The following is a 22415-nucleotide window of genomic DNA, read 5'->3' on the forward strand; positions in this document are numbered from 1 at the left end:
TAACCGTCCCGGATTTCGAGGGACCGTCCCGGATTTCGAGGGACTGTCCCGGATTTCGAGGGACTGTCCCGGATTTCAAACAAATTCCCTCCGCCCCTCTTTCCTCCTCATTTGTCCCTCATTTTGGTCTGATCTGTATAGTCGTATATAAAATGCACTTTTTATCTTTCAAAAAGTGCTAAACCCAGTGCTAAACCTTTCATCGGATTTCTAAATTGCTGCGTTTGTCAATTTAAAAAGCCGATATAAACGAATAGTAGTGGTAAAATAAAGCACGTGTGGGTTTAACTAATCTTTTTTTTGTAGAATTCTCCGCTTGCCGACTGCCACACGCAGATTTACGTCGGCATAATGGCACAGGCAGGCAAATGGGCGTACGGGCACGTCCCTTTAAATTTGCCGCCTTTCAGGCATGCACGCGGGTCCCGGGAACTCGATGTGGGGAGGTGCCTATTTAACAAGGCATTTCCCCTGTTTCTGCCTTGTGTCATGACAGACATCTACTGCTCCCTGTGATCGGGAGCAGTGATCGATGTCATGTGAGTGGTAGCCCCTCCCCCCACAGTTAGAATCGCTCCCTAGGACACAGTTAACCCCTTGATCGCCCCCTAGTGTTTAACCCCCTTCATTGCCAGTGTCATTTACACTGTAATCAGTGCATTTTTATAGCACTGATCGCTGTATAAATGCTAATGGTCCCAAAATAGTGCCAAAAGTGTCCGATGTGTCCGCCATAATGTCACGATAAAAAACGCAGATTGCCGCCATTACTAATAAAAAAAATAAAAAATATAATAATAATAATAATACAATAATAAATAAATAATAATAAAAAAATAATAAATAAATAATAAAAATAATATAATAATAATAAAATTGCCATAAAACTATCCCCTATTTTGTAGACGCTATAACTTTTGCGCAAACCAATCAATAAACGCTTATTGCGTTTTTTGTTTTACCAAATATATCACTTATTGTGATTTTTTTTTTTTTTAAACAAAAATATGTAGAAGAATACATATCGGCCTAAACTGAGGAAAAAAAATAGTTTTTTTATATATTTTTGGGGGATATTTATAATAGCAAAAAGTAAAAAATATTGCTTTTTTTTCAAAATTGTCGCTCTTTTTTTGTTTATAGCGCAAAAAAATAAAAACCGCAGAGGTGATCAAATACCACCAAAAGAAATCTCTGTGGGAAAAAAAAGGACGTCAATTTTGTTTGGGTACAGCGTCCAACGACCGCGCAATCGTCGGTTAAAGCGACGCAGTGCCGAATCGCAAAAAGTGCTCTGGTCAGGAAGGGGGGTAAAATCTTCCGGGGCTAAAGTGGTTAAGGGGGCGTGGCAGGGGGGTGTGTCCTATGCCTACATACTTTCGCTAATAGGTGTCCATCGTTTCCATCTCAAAAAGTTGGGAGGCGTGATGTTGGGTGATTATTGAATAACTATAGACAGTACAAGTACCTCCCACTGTATTCAGTTGTCCAGTACTTGGCAACACTCACAGCTCCATCATTTATCTCCATGAAGCCATCAAACAACCAGCTTTCTCCTGCAGCACACTCCAGTCGTTGGCCAGAGATGGACTCGGGATTTTGTTATTCTAAAGAGGTGCTCAGAAGAGACATTTGTTGTTCAAAAGGGGGATGTGGTCTATGGGTTCCATGAAACATGTAGATATGAATAAAGTTTTTTTTTTTTTTATGGTGATCGTTCTTCACCTAAATTTCTTTTCAGAGCACCTACTAGGTCAAGCAAAACCAATTTGTCAATTATTGTTTGTTTGTGATGTAGTGTTGGATGAAGTGGGCAAGGGTTCTGCATTCTGCTATGGTTATTATTGATCTTAAAGTGGTTGTTAACCTCCTATTGTAGTATCCCTCTCTGTGTGTGATTTATAAAAAATAAATGCTGCAAATACCTCATTTCACTGCCGAGATTGCGATCACATGACTGCCCAGCTTTCTCCTTTCCTCCTCTGAGAGATGCAGGGGGCGGGACTGAGATTCCTCTGCTGATGTCAGTCTGGGGGGGAGGAGGAGAGAACTTGCTAGTCACGTGATCACAATCTCGGCTCTTAAATGAGGTATTTACAGCATTTATATTTATAAATCACACACAGAGGGGGGCACTGCAATAGGAGGCAGTGCTGGTGGTGTATACAGGTTAGTGTTATGAGAGCAGCAGAAGGGGGGGAGGGGCGGCTCACACACAGACAGAGAGGGGAGGGGGGAGGAGGACACAGGAGCAGAGAGGAGAGCAGATAGCAGGCTGCTGATGACAGAGACACATAAACTGACCACGGTGTCTGGTATCAGCAGCCATGATACACCGTGGTCAGTTTACAGAAGGGTGGGGAGAAACTGGCAGGATCAGCCAGGTTTTTTAGGTGTTAAAGGGGCCCAAATGACAAGCACTGTGTCATATAACATGCTTTAAAGGAGCAGGATCCAATTTTTTAGGGGGGTTAACAACGTTCTAAATTAAACAGTGATAAAACGGAGGTTTTCCTAATTGGCACGCAATCCACCCTGACCAAACTTAGTTTTTCACCCTCAGCAGTACACTATCCCTCCAAGCCCACACCAGCAATGTTACTCGGTCAGCATATTTCCCTTCACCCCCTTCCTGCCCAGGTCAATTTTCAGCTTTCAGCGCTGTCACACTTTGAAAGACAATTGCGCGGTCATGCAACGCTGTACACATATGAAATTTGTATCATTTTTTTGAGACAGATAGAGCTTTCTTTTGGTGGTATTTAACCATTTCCGTACCGGGCCTATTCTGGCACTCCTCTCCTACATGTAAAAATCATAATTTTTTTGCTAGAAAATTACTCAGAACCCCCAAACATTATATATATATATATATATATTTTTAGCAGACACCCTAGGGAATAAAATGGTAGTAGTTGCAACTTTTTATCTCGCACGGTATTTGCGCAACAATTTTTGGAAATTGGAAAAAAAACTGTTTCATGATTTAAAAAAATAACAAAACAGTAAAGTTAGCCCAATTTTTTTGTATAATGTGAAAGATTATGTTACACCGAGTAAATAGATACCCAACATGTCACGCTTTAAAATTGCGCACACTCATGGAATGACGCCAAACTTCGGTACTTAAAAATCACCATAGGCGATGCTTTAAATTTTTTTACAGGCTACATGTTTAGAGTTACAGAGGAGGTCTAGTGCTAGAATTGTTGCGTGTGCTTTAATGCACGCAGCAATACCTCATATGTGTGGTTTGAACAGCGTTTACATATGTGGGTGGGACTTACGTGTGCGTTCGTTTCTGAGCGTGAGCTACCGGGGGCAGGGGCGTTTCAAATTATTTTATTTTTTATTTTACTTTATTTTTTTTATTTTTACACTTTCTTTTACAACATTTTTTTTGTGACCACTTTTATTCCTATTACAAGGAATGTAAACATCCCTTGTAATATGAATCTATTGTGACAGGTCCTCTTTATGGAGAGATGTGGGGTCAATAAGACCCCACATCTCTCCTCCAGGCTGGAAAGCATGAGATCAGAAAAAAAAATCCACAATCTCATGCTTACCAGCTGCGATCGCGGCTTTGTTTACATCCGCGGCCCGGACGTGACGTCATAACGTCGCGCCCGGGCCTCCGACGGTCATAGAGATGACTGGAAATCTCTATGGTCGTCATCCGGCGGTGGCCGATTCTTTCTCCAGGTCCCCGATGGCATGGGAGAGCCCGAAGAAGCACAGGATGGCGGCGGGAGGGGGGGGTTGACGTCCCCTCTCATCGCCTGTAAGAACGATCAAGCGGCGGAACTGCCGTTATGATCGTTCTTATGGTGCACAGAATCGCTGGCTGAAAACAAGGATATCTGAATGATGCCTGCAGCTGCACCCATCTTTCAGATATTCCCACTGAAAATCAAAGACGTCATGTGACGTCTTTGGGCGGGAAGTGGTTAATCGCCGCTGGCTGCACTGATGGGCATTGATTAGGAGGCACTGATGAGGCTGCACTGATATGCAGTACTGATGGGTACTGATAGGCAGCAATGATGGGCACTGATAGGTGGTAATCATGGGCAAAGGATTTTTTTTTTTTTACCAAAAATATGTTGTAGAATACAAATCGGCCTAAATTTATGGAGAAATTCGAAATTTTCTAAATTGTCGATGTTTTTTTGTTTATAGTGCAAAAAATAAAAAAACGCAGAGGTGATCAAATACCACCAAAAGAAAGCTCTATTTGTGGGAAAAAAATTACACACATTTTATTAGGGTACAGCGTTGCATGACCGCGCAATTGTGAATTAAAGTAACTCAGTGCCGTATTGAAAAAAAAAAATGGCCTGGTCATGAAGTGGGGGCTGGGGGGGTAAATCTTCCGGAGGTCAAGTGGTTAATGTTCATGAAATGTATATTTATTTTATTTATTTATTTTTTGTTGCTCTGTTGCTATTCTTGTGACCTTGGGTGTTCTGAAACACGCCTATAAAAAAATACATTATTATTATTATTATTATTTTTAATATGATCTTACCCTGGGCATCAGGATAGTGGGCCAAGAAGACCACGCAGAATTTCAGGGTGGAAGCAGTGGTCTCAGAGCCTGCTGATATCAGACTCACCAACATCGCCTGCAGGCTGATATCACAGAAATCCGGGTCCTCTTCATGCTCCACCTGAGGAGGCAGATGGGGGAATAAACTCAAAATGAGTTTAACCAAACTCAAACATTAACCAAACACCACATAATGTTGCAAGAGCATATAAAGAAATGCTTTAAAGTAAAAATGCTTTCAGAAATATATAATTTTAATTGTTTATTTTTATAAATTTACAAAATGAAAAGCGAGCGAAGAAACATCTAAATCAAATCAAATCAGTATTTGGCGTCACTACCCTTTGGCTTCCACCCAGCATTAGTTCTTACACTATTTTGTAGGATTAGAGTCAGGTGTATGATTAATCCATTATACCAAGCAGGTGCTAATGATCATCAATATCATATGTAGGTTGAAACACAGTCCTTAACTGAAACAGAAACAGCTGTGTAGGGGGCTTAAAACTGGGCGAGGGACAGCCAAACTCTGCTTCTAAGGTGAGATTGTGGAAGACGGTTTCATGTCACAGGTCATACACCATGGCAAGACTGAGCACAGCAAAAAGACACAAGGTAGTTATACTGCATCAGCAAGGTCGCTCACAGGCAAGCATTTCAAAGCAGACTGGGGTTTCAAGAAGTGCTGTTCAAGCTCTTTTGAAGAAGCACAAAGAAATGGGCAACTTTAAGGACCGCAGACGCAGTGGTCGGCCAAGGAAACTTAATGCAGCAGATGAAAGACACATCATGCTTACCCTGTTTCCCCGAAAATAAGACCTAGCGTGATTGTCGGTGATGGCTGCAATATAAGCCCTACCCCCCAAATATGTCCTAGTTAAAGTCCTTGTAGGTCTTATTTTCAGGGTAGGGCTTATGTTCGGGGAAACAGGGTACATCCTTTCGACATTAGAAAATGTCCAGCACTACCATCAGCACAGAACTGGTGGAAACCCATAGGACCCAGGTACACCCTACTCTCCAGAGAAGTGGCCTTCATGGAAGAACTGCATCCAAAAAGGCATACCTCTGACGTAGAAACAAGGCTAAGCATCCCAACTATGCATTAAAACATAGGAACTGGGGTGCAGAAAATGACAGCTTTGGACTGTTGAGTCAAACTTTGACTCAATTATTTGGCTGTATCAGGAGGCAGTTTGTTCACCGAAGGGCTGGAGAGTGGTACAATAATGAGTGTCTGCAGGCAACTGTGAAGCATGTTGGAGGTACCTTAAAGTGGGGTTCCACCCAAAAAAACAAAAATACCTGAAAAATTCTAAAAAAAAAAAAACCAAAAAAAATTTGGATATATTTTTTTTTTTTTACTTACCTCTAAATGCCTGTTGCTAGGTGGTCTCTCGTAGTCTGCCTCTTCCTTTGCCTGGGCTGGTGACATCACTTCCCCCTCGGCACAGGAAGGGCTCGGCTCTGCTCCCTCCCTCCTGTCAATCATCTGGGACCCATTACAGGTCCCAGGTGACTGAGCGGCATGCGCAGTGGGTGCCAGGCTGTGAAGGCACAGCCCGGCGCCCACAGTTGAAATGCCGGCACCGACGAGCGGAGGGGGGGGGGGGGCGAGCGGGGCTTCGATCCCCCGCATCGCTGGACCCAGGGACAGGTAAGTGTCCAATTAAATGTCAGCAGCTGCAGTATTTGTAGCTGCTGACTTTTAATTTTTTTTTTTTAAATGGACTCCCTGGGTGGAACAACTCTTTAAGTTTGGGGGCTGCATTTCTGCAAATAGAGTTGGAGATTTGGTCAGGATCAATGGTGTCCTCAATGCTGAGAAATACAGGCAGATACTGTATATATAGATTTTAAAGCACCTTGCAAAGAAGATGATTAATACTGACCTATCCAACAGGAGGTGAGTTCTTTGCTTTTATGAAAAGCTATGGTTTGCTGGCTTAACCTAAATCATATGCCTTGTCCCCTGCTGCACACTGTGGTTCCAACAGCGGGGAACCAGGCACCCAACAAAACCACAAGGACATCAAAAGTGAGTTGAAATCCTTGTAACACTTGTGGAAGTTCTCGGAAGCTGGATTGTGAGGTAGCTCACTCTGAAATGGTTTAGGGACTTGCAAGAAATCCCACACAGCTTGGCCATAGATTGCTGAACTCTGTTTTTCCCACCCAACACAAAGTTTTTCTGACTCATCCATATTGCGTGCCACCTTCACATAAGCTTTAAAGAACCATAGCAGAGATAACTGAGTCAAAGCACGTCCTCGTCCATAGGAAGCGGAGCAGAGAAATGCGTTGACTCATGAGAACGTACGGTCACGACCAATACTCATATACATGCCAGATGCTGTTTATATTCATCCATAATTTATGTGGTGGTCAGTAGGTCAGCAGTTGTACTTGTTATGATGTAATTGTGTGACATGTTTGTTTTCATGGCTTCCAGCCTAATGTAAATTTTAGCCTTTATAATAAAGTTTCAATTTTATGAGATTTATGAGTTCCCCATCCGCTGCCAGTAAAGTCCACAGATCTTTTTTTGTCTTGTATACCTCTTTCATCTTCAGCAGAAAATAATCAATGAAATCCCGGGGGGCCTCGGGCTTCAGGGTGCGTTTGTGCTCCTTGATGTAATCTAGGACAAAGTTGTCCAGGTAGGAGTTTTCCTTGAAGACAATCTTTGGTAATAATGGCAGCTTGAGGAGGAATGGGAAGACATTGCAGATCTGACCGGGAAACACAAGGAGAAAACAATTAAAGAATTACAGTGTATGTCATATGCAATACATCTCAGCAATACATGCACATTTCCCACATTTCATCCCTTTAAAGAATAAGCAGGTACAGAAAAATACCTGATAATCTGCCTGAAATACACCCAATTCCCTAATTTTATGTTGTGAGCTAACAAAATATTGCCTTTTCTGGACTGAAATGTCAAGGAATAGTGTCATTCCTGCCGTTACCTTTTCCTAAACTACAGAATTCCTCTCTACTCATTTCTACAACACAGGGGATAATAGTTTTGCAGTTCCAGGTAAGAACCGGGAGAACCAATTAGGCTCCTTAAGATAACACAGGGTACAAGTTCTCACACTGTGTATATAAAGCTGCAACAAGTCAAATCAGGTTCACATCATTTCCTGGCTGGAGGACATCTAGAATTATCTAGCCCTTTCCTTTCAAGCTGAGCTGTCCCTGGCCCACCTTATTCATTCAATGGATTTCTCTTATTTCAACCATGGAGGCTCAGCATTACAAGTGTGTAGGCAGGTACGCTTCCATCCTGTTGGGTGCGCTGTGACATTGTTGTAGGGAAAGAGGGATCTATAAGGGAAGTTTGCCCCTTGGAGACTCCATCAATCCTCTCTGGGAAAATTGGCACCTGATGGGAAGCTGAATTCTTGTGAAGGTAGAGATGGCCATCTTAACATCTTTAAATAGGTTTTGTTCACAAGAACAGTTTTGTCTTTGTGGTCCTCCCGAGTGGGTAACTGCATCAAGGCCCCCCCTACAACTTGGTATAGTTCAGCACTAGGGATGAGCTTCGAGTTCGAGTCGAACTCATGTTCTACTCGAACATTGGCTGTTCGCAAGTTCACTGAACAGCGAACAATTTGGGGTGTTCGCGGCAAATTCGAATGCCGCGGAACACCCTTTAAAAGTCTATGGGAGAAATCAAAAGTGCTAATTTTAAAGGCTTATATGCAAGTTATTGTCATAAAAAGTGTTTGGGGACCCGGGTCCTGCCCCAGGGGACATGGATCAATGCAAAAAAAAGTTTTAAAAACGGACGTTTTTTCAGGAGCAGTGATTTTATTAATGCTTAAAGTCAAACAATAAAAGTGTAATATCCCTTTAAATTTCGTACCTGGGGGGTGTCTATAGTATGCCTGTAAAGGGGCGCATGTTTCCTGTGTTTAGAACAGTCTGACAGCAAAATGACATTTGGAAGGAAAAAACTCATTTAAAACTACCCGCGGCTATTGCATTGCCGACAATACACATAGAAGTTCATTGATAAAAACGGCATGGGAATTCCCCACAGGGGAACCCCGAACCAAAATAAAAAAAAAAAAATGATGTGGGGGTCCCCCTAAATTCCATACAAGGCCCTTCAGGTCTGGTATGGATTTTAAGGGGAACCCCGCGCCAAAAAAAAAAAAAAAAACGGCGTTGGGTCCCCCTAAAAATCCATACCAGACCCTTATCCGAGCACGCAACCTGGCAGGCCGCAGGAAAAGAGGGGGGGACGAGAGTGCGGCCCCCCCCCCCTCCTGAACCGTACCAGGCCACATGCCCTCAACATTGGGAGGGTGCTTTGGGGTAGCCCCCCAAAACACCTTGTCCCCATGTTGATGAGGACAAGGGCCTCATCCTCACAACCGTGGCCGGTGGTTGTGGGGGTCTGCGGGCGGGGGGCTTATCGGAATCTGGAAGCCCCCTTTAACAAGGGGACCCCCAGATCCCGGCCCCCCCCCTGTGTGAAATGGTAAGGGGGTACTTACCCCTACCATTTCACTAAAAAACTGTCAAAAATGTTAAAAATGACAAGAGACAGTTTTTGACAATTCCTTTATTTAAATGCTTCTTCTTTCTTCCTTCATCTTCTTCTTCTTCTGGTTCTTCTGGCTCTTCTGGTTCTTCCTCCGGCGTTCTCGTCCAGCATCTTCTCCGCGGCGTCTTCTATCTTCTTCTCCTCGGGCCGCTCCGCACCCATGGCATGAGGGGAGGCTCCCGCTCTTCTCTTCATCTTCTTCTCTTCTTCATCTTCTTCTTCATCTTCTTCTTCATCTTCTTCTTCTTCTTCTCTTCTTCATGTCTTCTCCGGGCCACTCCGCAGCCATGCTGTGGCATGGAGGGAGGCTCCCGCTGTGTGACGGCGTCTCTTCGTCTGACGGTTCTTAAATAACGGGGGGCGGGGCCACCCGGTGACCCCGCCCCCCTCTGACGCACGGTGACATGACGGGACTTCCCTGTGGCATTCCCCGCCCCCCTTTCTTACCATTTCACACAGGGGGGGGGCCGGGATCTGGGGGTCCCCTTGTTAAAGGGGGCTTCCAGATTCCGATAAGCCCCCCGCCCGCAGACCCCCACAACCACCGGCCACGGTTGTGAGGATGAGGCCCTTGTCCTCATCAACATGGGGACAAGGTGTTTTGGGGGGCTACCCCAAAGCACCCTCCCAATGTTGAGGGCATGTGGCCTGGTACGGTTCAGGAGGGGGGGGGGGCCGCACTCTCATCCCCCCCTCTTTTCCTGCGGCCTGCCAGGTTGCGTGCTCGGATAAGGGTCTGGTATGGATTTTTAGGGGGACCCCACGCCGTTTTTTTTTTTTTTTTTTTGGCGCGGGGTTCCCCTTAAAATCCATACCAGACCTGAAGGGTCTGGTATGGAATTTAGGGGGAACCCCACGTCAATTTTTTTTTTAAATTTTGGCTGGGGTTCCCCTTAATATCCATACCAGACCTGAAGGGCCTTGTATGGAATTTAGGGGGACTCCCACATCATTTTTTTTTTTTAATTTTGGTTCGGGGTTGCCCTGTGGGGAATTCCCATGCCGTTTTTATCAATGAACTTCTATGTGTATTGTCGGCAATGCAATAGCCGCGGTAGTTTTAAATGTGTTTTTTCCTTCAAAATGTCATTTTGCTGTCAGACTGTTCTAAACACGGGAAACATGCGCCCCTTTACAGGCATACTATAGACACCCCCCAGGTATGAAATTTAAAGGGATATTACACTTTTATTGTTTGACTTTAAGCATTATTAAAATCACTGCTCCTGAAAAAACGGCCGTTTTTAAAACTTTTTTTTGCATTGATTCATGTCCCCTGGGGCAGGACCCAGGTCCCCAAACACTTTTATTGACAATAACTTGCATATTAGCCTTCAAAATTAGCACTTTTGATTATTCATGTTCGTGTCCCATAGACTTTAACGGTGTTCGCGTGTTCGAACGAATTTTTTTCCTGTTCGCATGTTCTGGTGCGAACCGAACAGGGGGGTGTTCGGCTCATCCCTATTCAGCACGATATGGATAGTCATGCTCCCACACAGGCTGCACGCCACCATGGTACCCCTTGGGACTGATCTAACGCTAATCCATAAATATAATAGCACCAACATTCCACTAAATGAATGGGTAGAGAAGCTGGAGAGCTCTGCTCATCTGTGTCAGATTCCAGAGAAAGTCATCCCGGAGTTGGAATGCACTTCTTGGAGGTGGACAGCAGGAAGGCTGTTTGGGTGCTATCTGATAAAGAATGTGCTATGCTGACACAGATTACAAAATGGTTAGAGAAAGTGTATGGCAAAGTGACATTAGTGGCTGAATTAAGGCAACAACTCTTCATAAGGACGCAAAGCAAGAGAATAAGAACATTGCCCAATATGCAGTAGTGTGTCAGGCGTTGTGGAAGAGGTTAATTGAGAAATATGAGAAGGGCTATGCTTGCCGGAGGACCCCCGACATAGTGGTGAGTGATCACTTAATTGCCAGAATTTGAGTGCCCTCCATCAAATGAACACTACTGGACAGGGTGAAAGATGCCAAAGATGTGGAGTTTAAGGATATACTGGTGACTGTGGAGAGAAAACAAGAGGATGCTGGGGCTCAAATAGATTTCACTAGGAAGAATAGGCAAGTAGTCTTGAGAGATGAGTTGATCCCTTTCCCTACTAGAGATGGACATCTGAGGGTTAACTACGTCCTCTGCCATGATACAGCAAGAATTGACTGAGGTGAAATGTGAGTTAGCATAGGCTCCATCTGGGAACAACACATTAAGGGCACTGGAGATGCTGGCAGTGCAAATGGCGGGGCCATATATATCCAGGAATTACAGCCAGAGAGAATAAAGAGGCCCTGTTATCAGGACATTAAAGTAGATGTTCCCAGGGCAGGGGGACGACATGTGGGAACCACTATGACACATCCCAAGCATGACCGTCCATCTTCAGCGGTCACGGTGGAGATGGACTGTCCAACTATAGACTATGCTTTTTACCAAGTTATACTGCCAGAACCCGACTAGCTGAGATTGAAGGCTGCTATCAACCTGCCTATACCCATAGAGGGGGTCACCTGGATGTCGATTAGAGTGCTTGTCCAGATGGCAGAGTGCATCGGAGTGGTAGTGTCTCAGGATTCTATCCTTACGGATATTCTGGTAGTGCTGGGCATGAATGCTCTGTAGGGGCTGGGCCTAACCAACATCTGCAGAATGCCACTCCCATACAACAGAGATGTCAGAGGAACAGCTGTGGTTGCAGAAGCTGGTCAAAGCTTGCCCAGCACAAGAACAGAGGGACCACTGCTGCCCCAAGAAGGGTGAGTCATTTGACTGCTAGACATGTGCACTGCCGAAAAATTAATTCGTTTTCGTTTCATTTGTTTTTTGTTTTTTTCGGAAATTCAAAAATTTGAAAATTCGAAAATTCATAAATTCATAAATCGAAATAACGAATGTAGTATCTAAACCAGGGATATGCAATTAGCGGACCTCCAGCTGTTGCAAAACCACAAGTCCCATCATGCCTCTGCCTCTGGGTGTCATGCTTGTGGCTGTCAGAGTCTTGCTATAGCTCATGGGACTTGTAGTTTTGCAATAGCTGGAGGTCCGCTAATTGCATATCCCTGATCTAAACAATTGGAACGGAACAAAATAATAATAAATAATAATACATTTTTATTATTATTGTTATTTATTATTATTAATTTGTTAAGTTCCATTCATTTAGATACGGCATTCGTTATTAGGGATAATTTGTAACTTCGGATAAATTCGTATTCGTTCCGTTCACTAACAGCCAAAATTGAAAGGAAATTCCAATACCTATAATTTAATAGTTAAGTTATTATTAGTTAGTTATTTCAGATTTTTGAATTTTCGGGTTTCGAATTTTCGTTCTTATTTTCGGATTTTCGTTCTTTTGAATTTTCGGATTTTCATTCTTATTTTCGGATTTACGAATTTTTGAATTTTTGAATTTAGAATTTCCAAATTTACGAATTTTGAAATGTCAAATTTCCAAATTTACGAATATTCGGAAAAATTCGGAAATTCGAAAATTTGGAGGTTTCCGAATGAACTAATTTGTCTGAATTCGGTAAAAAACTAATTCGGAACTAAACGAATTGCACATGTCTATTGACTGCCCCCTTGCCATTGGATGCAGGTGATGACAAGGCCAAAAGGTAGTGTGTCCGCGTCCGGTGGGGGCCAGCATTATTTTTACAGGAAACAACAGCAATGGTCGAGCCATGGCAAGATATAGAAACCCGATAAGGGTGACTGGTTGCCAGGATGCTGTCCAAGGTACAACAAAGGAAAGTGTTGGTACAGGTGGTTAATTTAGGTGACACTCTGGCAAAATCTGATTACTCAGAGAGCCATCTCTGATGTGTTCACTGCTCCAAAGAAATGTATGGAACTACCTTGACCAGGAGTCAAAGTGATATGTGCCGCACTTGCCACTGATATGGCAGCTCTAGAAAACTCCCAATACCTAAAACTTTTTGAGCAGTTAGCCCCACCCATGCAAGAATTTTGCTTGGAACCACAACTTCTGTAGCATCAAATACTGGAGAAGCATGTGACCTGAGGATTATGGCAGTACTGAGGCCCTGGATCACCTTATCCATTTGGGGATACTGTATCCATCCAGGAGTAGTACCAGAACATCCCTCTAGCATTGTGTCAAGAGGTGAAGGGCTCACTTCACAATGTGCTGCAACGGGGTGGTATTAGAGAGAGACGGAGCCCTTGGGCTGCCCCCATTATGCTGGTACAAAAGAAAGATGGGAGTCTCAGCTTCTGCATTGACTATTGGAAATTAAACGCCTGTCCCATTAAGATGTTTACATTGAGATGTTTACCTTGAGTCACTGGCAGGCCTGTTACCTCTCCACTTTGGACCTCTCCAGTGGCTTTCGGCACCTACCTTTTATTGAGGAAGACTGAGACAAAACCACTTTCATTACACTTAGGACTATAATGCCCCGTACACACGGTCGGATTGTCCGACGGAAAATGTGTGATAGGACCTTGTTGTCGGAAATTCCGACCGTGTGTAGGCTCCATCACACATTTTCCATCGGATTTTCCGACCCACAAAGTTTGAGAGCAGGATATAAAATTTTCCAACAACAAAATCCGTTGTCGGAAATTCCGATTGTGTGTACACAAATCCGACGGACAAAGTGCCATGCATGCTCAGAATAAATAAAGGGATGAAAGCTATTGGCCACTGCCCCGTTTATAGTCCTGACTTACGTGTTTTACGTCACCGCGTTTAGAACGTTCGGATTTTTTGTGTGACCGCGTGTATGCAAGACAAGTTTGAGCCAACATCCGTTGGAAAAAAATCCTAGGATTTTGTTGTCGGAATGTCCGAACAAAGTCCGACCGTGTGTACGGGGCATAAGAGTTTAATCGGATGCCTTACGGCCTAACCAACACCCCTAATACCTTTCAGAGGCTGAGGAAAAGATGTCTTGGGGACCTCAACTTTGACATCATTTTTATTTATCTGGAACACGTCCAGTTGTGGCTTAAGGCGCCCTAGTGGGGACACTGTGGAACTGCACTCACTAATGTCTAAACTAGGCAGGGGGCTGCGGTCGTGTAAAAACAACATTAAAGTGGAATTTCACCCAAAAAGGGGAAGTTCCACTCTTCCTCCTTCACCCCCTCCTTTTTAACTTTTGGTACATAATTTTTTGGGTGGTGGAGCGATTACCTAGTTCTAACAGGTACCTGCTCCCACTTCCACTTGGAAGTTCTCCTCCTCCATGCTTGCTTCCTTCTGGGACACGTCACAGGTCCCAGAAGGCTGCGGGACCATTCACTAAGCGCAGCTGGCTGCCCACAGTTAACATGCTGGCACCAGGGGGCTGAAGACCGGTAAAGAAACCGGGCCGAGTGAGGACGGCACTGGATCCTTGACCAGGTGAGTGTCTTTTTTTTAAAAGTCAGCAGCATCAGTTTTTGTAGCTGCTGACTTTTAATGTTTGAAGAAAAAAAGATCTCTCAAACTTAGAAGCAAGCAGCACTTGCACAGTTAACTCTCTGTAACCCATGGCTGAGCTTGTTACACTCTTAATGCTAAACACTTTTAAACACAGCTAGAGAACACCACTTCTTGGGTGTGCAGCAATTAGGAACCTGTGAAATGTTTAACTGTTACTATTGGATATAGGAAATAGCCTTTTAGTGTAACTACATGCTTGTTCTCTATCCCAAGGTAGAGTACCTCATACATGTCTCTCTCCTGTGACGCCCAGCTAAGTCCCTGGGCACTCTGTGCTGCAAGATCAGTCCCAGTATGTGGGAAACCAGATGATAGTAAAAGGGCCAAGCATAACACCCCTTCAATACCAGAGTAGCCATCACTCTTGCATGTCACCCATTTCCTAGCTAGTTGGCCGCTTTAGCAAATGATGCAAGTACAGTTGCCCCTAGCACAGCAATATAGCCTATGCTAGACAGCATACTACATGCTGGACTTAAATGTACTGTATCTTCTCTAACTCTCAGGTCCTCTCATGTAAGCCCGCTTTTTTTTGATATGCCATGCATGCACCCCTTTAAGAGACTTCACACCAGGCAAAGTAGATGTACAACTCCTTTACTGAGGTAATCAAACGTAGCCCAGGACCAGTTCTTCGAAGACAAACTCCCATACACTCCTGAACAGAGTTTTCTATGTGCCCAAAAGGTAGGAATGGTAAGTTTAGCTTCTCTTTAAAGTCAGTGTCCTACAAGCAGGATGGACTTTCATTAAAATAGTTGGAAACTACTTAGCAACCAGCAACTGTTGAGACAAGAAACACTTTGGTCAGGAGTATGCAATAGACAGCAGTAAATACTTTATTGTGTACAACACAATGTATAGAGTACAGTGGTCAGCCATATATATTATATTTTCAAAAGTGTTGGGACACCTGCCTTTACACGCACATGAACTTTATTGCCATCCCAGTCTTAGCCCGTAAGGTTCAATATTGAATTGGCCCACCCTTTGCACCTATAACAGCTTCAACTCTTCTGGGAAGGCTATCCACAAGGTTTAGGAGTGTGTCTATGAGAATGTTTGACCGTTCTTCCAGAAGCACATTTGGTCAGGCACCGATGTTGGATGAGAAGGCCTGGCTTGCAGTCCCTGCTCTAATTCATCCCAAAGGTGTTCTATTGGGTTGAGGTCAGGACTCTGTGTAGACCAGTCAAGTTCCTCCACCTCAAACTCGCTCATCCACAATATATTGCCAAAAGTATTGGGCCACCCCTCCAAATCATTTGGTGGAGGGGGGATTATGGTGTGAGGTTGTTTTTCAGGGGTTGAGCTTGGCCCCTTAGTTCCAGTGAAGGGAACTCTTAAGGCATCAGCATACCGAGACATTTTGGGCAATTTCATGCTCCCAACTTTGTGGGAACAGTTTGGGGACGGCCCCTTCCTGTTCCAACATGACTGCCCACCAGTGTACAAAGCAAGGTCCATAAAGACATGGATGAGCGAGTTTGGGGTGGAGGAACTTGAGTGGCCTGCACAGAGTCCTGAACTCAACCCGACAGAACACCTTTGGGATGATTTAGAGCGGAGACTGCAAGCCAGGCTTCTGGAAGAATGGTCAAACATTCCCATAGACACACTCCTAAACCTTGTGGACCGCCTTCCCAGAAGAGGTGAAGCTGTTATAGCTGCAACGGGTGGGCCAACGCAATATTGAACCCTACGGACTAAGACTGGGATGCCATTAAAGTTTATGTGCGTGTAAAGGCAGGCATCCCAATACTTTTGGCAATATATTGTCTGTCATAGTGTCTGGTTATATTCCTGTCAGCAGGAGAAAAAGAAGGCTGATAGTTGTCAACAGGAGAAAAATGAAAAGCACCAATGATTAGCAGGAGAAAAAAAAGCCTGCTAAGGGAAAGGAAAAATGTCTGCCATTAGGGGTCGGAGGTAGGAAAAAATACCCAATGTTGGTCGTCAGGGGGAGGAAAAAAGCCAGTTCCAGTAGTCAGTGGCAGGAAAAAATGCCTGGCATTGGTGGTTGTTAATGGAAGGAAAACATACCCAGAGTCTGTGGTTAGCGTCTGTGTTTCTTTAACATTGGCGGTCAGTGTTTTTGCCCCCTTACATTAGTGATAAATGTCCGTGCCCCCATATATTAGTGGTCATTGTTTGTGTCCCCTTTAATGGGTGGTCAATGTCTGTGATCGGCATCCATGCCCCCTCCCACTGGTTGTCAGTGTGCCTCAAAACCTTAACCACTTGTCTGTTGGGGCAATTTTTCTTATTTTTCACACATATATTAAAATTTACATTTTTTGATGGAAATAATTTTCAACCCCCAAACAAGTGTGTGTATATATATATAATTGAGGACAGTCAATAGATGCCAAACATGTCAAGCTTTAAGAATGCATACGCCCATGAGATTACAAAAAAGAGAAAGAGAGCTGCTAAAAAAACCTTTGTGAGGGTAGATCTCATATGATTTGTGATACTTTTTAACCACTTAAAGACCAGCCTCGTTTTGGATTTTAGGTGTTTACATGTTTAAAACAGTTTTTTTTTGCTAGAAAATTACTTAGAACCCCCAAACATTATATATTGTTTTTTTTCTAACACCCTAGAGAATAAAATGGCGGTCATTACAATACTTTTTTTTGCACCGTATTTGCGCAGCGGTCTTATAAGCGCACTTTTTTTGGAAAAAACTCACTTTTTTGAATAAAAAAATATGACAACAGTAAAGTTAGCCCAATTTTTTTTTATATTGTGAAATATAATGTTACGCCAAGTAAATTGATACCCAACATGTCACGCTTCAAAATTGCGCCCCGCTCGTGGAATGGCGTCAAACTTTTACCCTTAAAAATCCTAATAGGCGACGTTTAAAAAAATTCTACAGGTTGCATGTTTTGCGTTACAGAGGAGGTCTAGGGCTAGAATTATTGCTCTCGCTCTACCGGTCGCGGCAATACCTCACATGTGTGGTTTGACCACCATTTTCATATGCGGGCGCTACTAACGTATGCGTTCGCTTCTGCGCGCGAGCTCGTCGGAACAGGGCGCTTTAAAATTTTTTTTTATTATTTATTTTTTCACTGTTTAAAAAAAAAAACAAATTGGATCACTTTTATTCCTATTACAAGGAATGTAAACATCCCTTGTAATAGAAAAAAGCATGACAGGTCCTCTTAAATATGAGATCTGGGGTCAAAAAGACCTCAGATCTCATATTTAGACTTTAAACTACTTTTTTTTTTTTTTTTTTTGCATTAAAAAAAAATGACACAAAAAAAAAATGTGCCTTTAAGAGAAGTGGGCGGAGCTAACGTCATGACGTCGCTCCGGCCGTCCTATGGTATGGAGACGAGTGGGCGCCATCTTAGCCTCACTCGTCTCCATACTGAGGAAGGGAAAGGACCCGATCACCTCCGCCTCTACCGACGGCTCCGGTAAGCGGCGGAGGGCGCGGGAGAGCGGCGGGAGGGGGGGGTGGCACCTCTCCCGCCGCCGATAACGGTGATCTCGCGGCACACCTGCCGCAGAGACCACCATTATCGTGTACAGAACCGCCGGCCATAAAGATGGATACCTCGGTTGTGGCAGCAGCTGCTGCCGTTACCGAGATATCCATCTTTAAAGTAATGACGTATATATACAGTGGCCGGTCGGTAAGAAAAGCCCTAGAAAGAGAAATCGGCAAGTCTTTGGAAGCGCTACTTTGAGCTAATCATCCCGCACCATCTACTATTTTACTTACAATTTGCTTTTTTATAAGGCAAACCCACCATTGATTGATGACAACTTACCATGTGCAATGGGGACATAATATTCCTAATGTGTCGGGAGGAGTAAGACATCAGATCATGTAACTTCTGGTCTTTGTAGTTAAAATGTTCTCCAAACAACACCGAACTCATAATATTCCCAACAGCGCTGGCCAGGATCAATAGCGGATTGAATAGTTTTCCTACAATAAGAAAAAAAAAAACAGTAACTTTTACAGCTAAAATAAAGATTGTTTACAATTTCTTTACTTCTGGATTGACGTGCTAACAAATTTTTTTTTTAAAGAAAACCTTTCTGTTTTCTACATATAGCTTGTTTTAGACCCAGTGATGCCAAGCAGGGTTTCTGGGTTTCTCTATGCAATGCAGGCAGATCATGGCTGGTGGCCATTGTACATGCATAGGCAATGCCCACATGTGATGCCGAGCCTCCAAGATTGAAACAACTGAAATCCAAAGAACGAAAGCGGTGGACAGGCTGGAGAGGAAAAGCCTAGATGAAGCTGGATGTCCTGCTGCCAGGAAATGAGGTGGGATCTATCTGACTTGCTGCAGTTGCTAATGCACATTGTGAGAAGCTCACAGTGTGCAGTGAAATCAGAGAAAGCCATTTCAGTACAGGAGAGGAACCGATAGAACTGTGCAAGACTGGAGGGAAGGCCGAAGCTAAGCTTTGAGCCTATGAGAGTGAAAAAAAAAATGGAGTAATAAGCAACAAAAACGTGTTAAAAACTTCCACTAGGTTGAAGAATTTGTGTCTTCAGAATTAGCTATTGTAGTGTGTTACACTTCTAGAGGGAGGATCAGATGCTGGCAATGCTCCTGAATCATTTCTAGTGATGAGTGATCCAGGCAAAGTTCGATTTGTAGAGGTTTCGGCGAACTCATGAAACAATCTGCTAAACCCGAACAGTGCTGAACCCCACTGAAGTCAATTTTTTATTTGTGCCCTTTTTCAAGGCCAGTTTGTTAGCTTTTGTTAAAAAAAGGGCATGGGTAGCTGGCCACCTTCATAGAAGACATGTACCAATGCAAAAAAAAAAAAAAAAGGACCATTTGTTTGCAGGTACCATCAGTTATCTGCTGTACTGCATGGCTTAATTTTTACAGTTTTTCTGCCCTGGAGCTGTGAAGGTCAACTGTGCACAGTGGTACGTCAGCCATCAGCAAGGTTACGTAGGCCAGTGACGATATAGGAGCATAGGATTTAGTGTCTGGGGGTATGTGTAGATTCCATGGGAAAGGAGTAAATGCCAACATCTTGTGATGCGATCATTCATCTTTATGAGTGTCCTGAGATGGGACCTCAGTTGGGAAAGTGAGAGACTGTAAATGGTTATGAGTAAGCACAATGCCTGTGTGAAACGCGTCAACTGTAGCAGCCCGTTTGTGTCCTAACTGTCATATCACTTGGAATTTGTACAATTAATGGTGCAGGACTTGCCGTGGTTTGCAGCCAAAGCTTCATAGATTCCTTGTATATGGAGGTGACCCCTGTGTGAGAAGTCCATCAGGCTAAGTATATATCACCTGTAGCGGCGTGTCCTTGATCTCTCATGCAATACAATCAGACCGACATGTTTCTTGGGTCAGCATGCCCCTTTCATCAGAGCCCACCAGCAGTGAACAATGCTGTCAGAGCCCTGACTGGACACATCCCAATAAATATTGTATTCCAAGTTGGAGGATATCGGGGATATCACTTCAGGAGGAGCATTGCTGGAGTACCTACTGTAGCAACTAGAGGAATGACTGCTCCAGTAAGGATGGGGACAGGTATGTAGGCAAAGACAGACAGATTCTGGTGGTAGGTGAATCAGTTATTAGAAAGGTAGACAAGGTAGTCTGTCACAAAGACCCCCATTGTTGAACAGTTTGGTATTTACAAGGTGCTTGGGTTCAACATGTTGCAGACCGAGTTGACAGATTGTTGTGTGAGGCTGGGGAAGACCCACCTGTCATGGCACGACTTGGTACAAATGACAAAACCAGAGGAAGATAGAGCATCCTAAAAGAAACATTTTCAGAGACTTCGGTAACAAATTAAGCAAAAGGACCACCAAAGTAGTATTTTCAGAAATACTCGCTGTGCCACGAGCCACGCCAGAGAGGCAACAGAGTTTAGGGAGTTAAAGAAGTGGCTGAGAGGCTGTGGTCGTGGTTCTCCCTATTCGCATATGACCGCTTTCTTGCTCTTCTCCAAACTTTTTCTGTCCTTCCTTCTCCTTTTTCTTTTCTTTCCCTTTCTCCTCATTAGCCTTTTGAGGACGAGTGCTTATATCATTTGTGGTCCACTGTTCTCCAGGGGGTGTTGAGGGTTTATCGTCTCTCTGTCTCAAAGTAGCATTTTCCTTTTGATTCTCCCCTTGTAACTCTTGGCTTGTTCCATAAACACCATCATCATGTATAATACCACTGTGGCTGATGCCTATTTACCGAGATCCTTGCTGAGACCTCTGAGACACACCTACTGCCAACATCTATTATCCTATTTGGTTCGTGACCTCCCATGATGAAGCAGACTTGATGGATATAATATGATTTCTGTCTCTGTTTCTTTTAGAATATTTTGGTTTGCATATATTGTTAAATGTACTATTTGCCTATAGTTGCCTCTCTTTGTTGACTCATTTATATGCAGGTCCTCGGGCTACTTTGGACCGCTTTCATACACTGATTACTGTACTTCACCTTTGTTTTTCTGGCAGCACCTCATTGAGGCTCTCTTCCTTGATTCATGTCCTTTATTTATTTGTTTGAAAACGAATAAAGTCTTATGCCGTGTACACACGACCGGACTTTTCGGCATCAAAGGTCCGACGGAAGGAATCCGTCGGACAATTCGATTGTGTGGGGGCTTCATTGGACCTTTTCTGTCGAAAAATCTGATGGACCTTAGAAATAGAACAGGTTTCAAATCTTTCCGACGGACTCAATTCCTATCGAACAAACCGTTTGTCTGTATGCTAGTCCGACGGACCAAAAAAGACGCAAGGGCAGCTATTGGCTACTGGCTATTGAACTTCCTTTTCTAGTCCGGTCGTACGTCATCATGTTTAAAACGATCAGACTTTGGTGTGAACGTGTGTAGGCACGTCCGTTTAGTTGGAACTCCGTTGAAAAATCCTTCGGCGTTCAGTCCGACAAAAAAGCCCGGTCGTGTGTACGCGGCATAATTCTTTAAACAAAATAGAAGAAATGGCTTAGAAACTGGTGTAAGAAGGAGGGTTTTTACTTCTTGGAGAACTGGGCTGACTTTTCAGTTAGTTACGGGCTGTAATGTAGCAACAGACCGCATCTAAAGGGGGAGGAGAGCAAGGGCCTATGGGTAAAGGATATAGCGGGGTGGAATAGTGGGGTGAGCAGGGCTCAAACAACAGCAGAGAAATTGCATCACCTAAGTCCAATACAAAAAGAATGATAAGTAATAAGAGAATAATAAATATTAATACAAAATTAAAGGGTATGCTCACATATGCAAGAAGCCTGACAAAGAAAATAGATGAACTAGAACTTCTGTTATTGGAAGAGCACTTTGACTTTGTGGGAATATTGGAACCTGGTTGGACAGCTCCTACAACTGGGCTGCAAATATTGAGGGGTATTTTGGAGGGACAGAAGAGGTGGAGAGATATGTATGTGTGTGAAGAGTGATCTGAAAGTGAGTGTGAAAGATTATATCACTAACGAGAACTGTGATGGAGCAGCCATTATGGCGGCAGCTCCATAAGAATGCAGCAAATCGTATATTTCTTGTGGGCCCTTAAAATAAAATGTGATGGAGGCGTCCAGCACCCAGCTTTGGTGCTTCCTTCAGTATACAGCTTCCTCCAGTCTGCAACCAGGAACCAGATATTATAACTGAGCATACAAGACTAGCCGAAATTAGCTTGTAGATGCAAACTGGAATTGTTTATTGAAAACTCACACAGAATTTATAGTACACCAGATCAGGTGAGCCTCATCACATTATCATATGCAAAGTAAACTGTATACAGGAATATAATTAGCATACTTAAGGAACAGCCTATACTATATGCTAATCCACATCT

General features: G+C 43.6%; 1 protein-coding gene across 1 annotated transcript in view; it reads right to left on the reverse strand.

The window, feature by feature from the left end:
• Window positions 1-22415, reverse strand: part of LOC141145599 (cytochrome P450 2C29-like) — a 76467-nt gene that overhangs the window by 10575 nt on the left and 43477 nt on the right. Inside the window, exons 5-7 of the mRNA XM_073632425.1 lie at window positions 18385-18545; window positions 7111-7284; window positions 4532-4673 (exon numbers count right to left, since the gene is read on the reverse strand). Of these exons, the coding sequence (XP_073488526.1) occupies window positions 4532-4673; window positions 7111-7284; window positions 18385-18545 (477 nt within the window). The remainder of the gene's footprint in view (window positions 1-4531; window positions 4674-7110; window positions 7285-18384; window positions 18546-22415) is intronic.

Source organism: Aquarana catesbeiana, linkage group LG05 (assembly GCF_042186555.1).
Source record: "Aquarana catesbeiana isolate 2022-GZ linkage group LG05, ASM4218655v1, whole genome shotgun sequence".
Taxonomy (NCBI): Eukaryota; Metazoa; Chordata; class Amphibia; order Anura; family Ranidae; genus Aquarana; species Aquarana catesbeiana.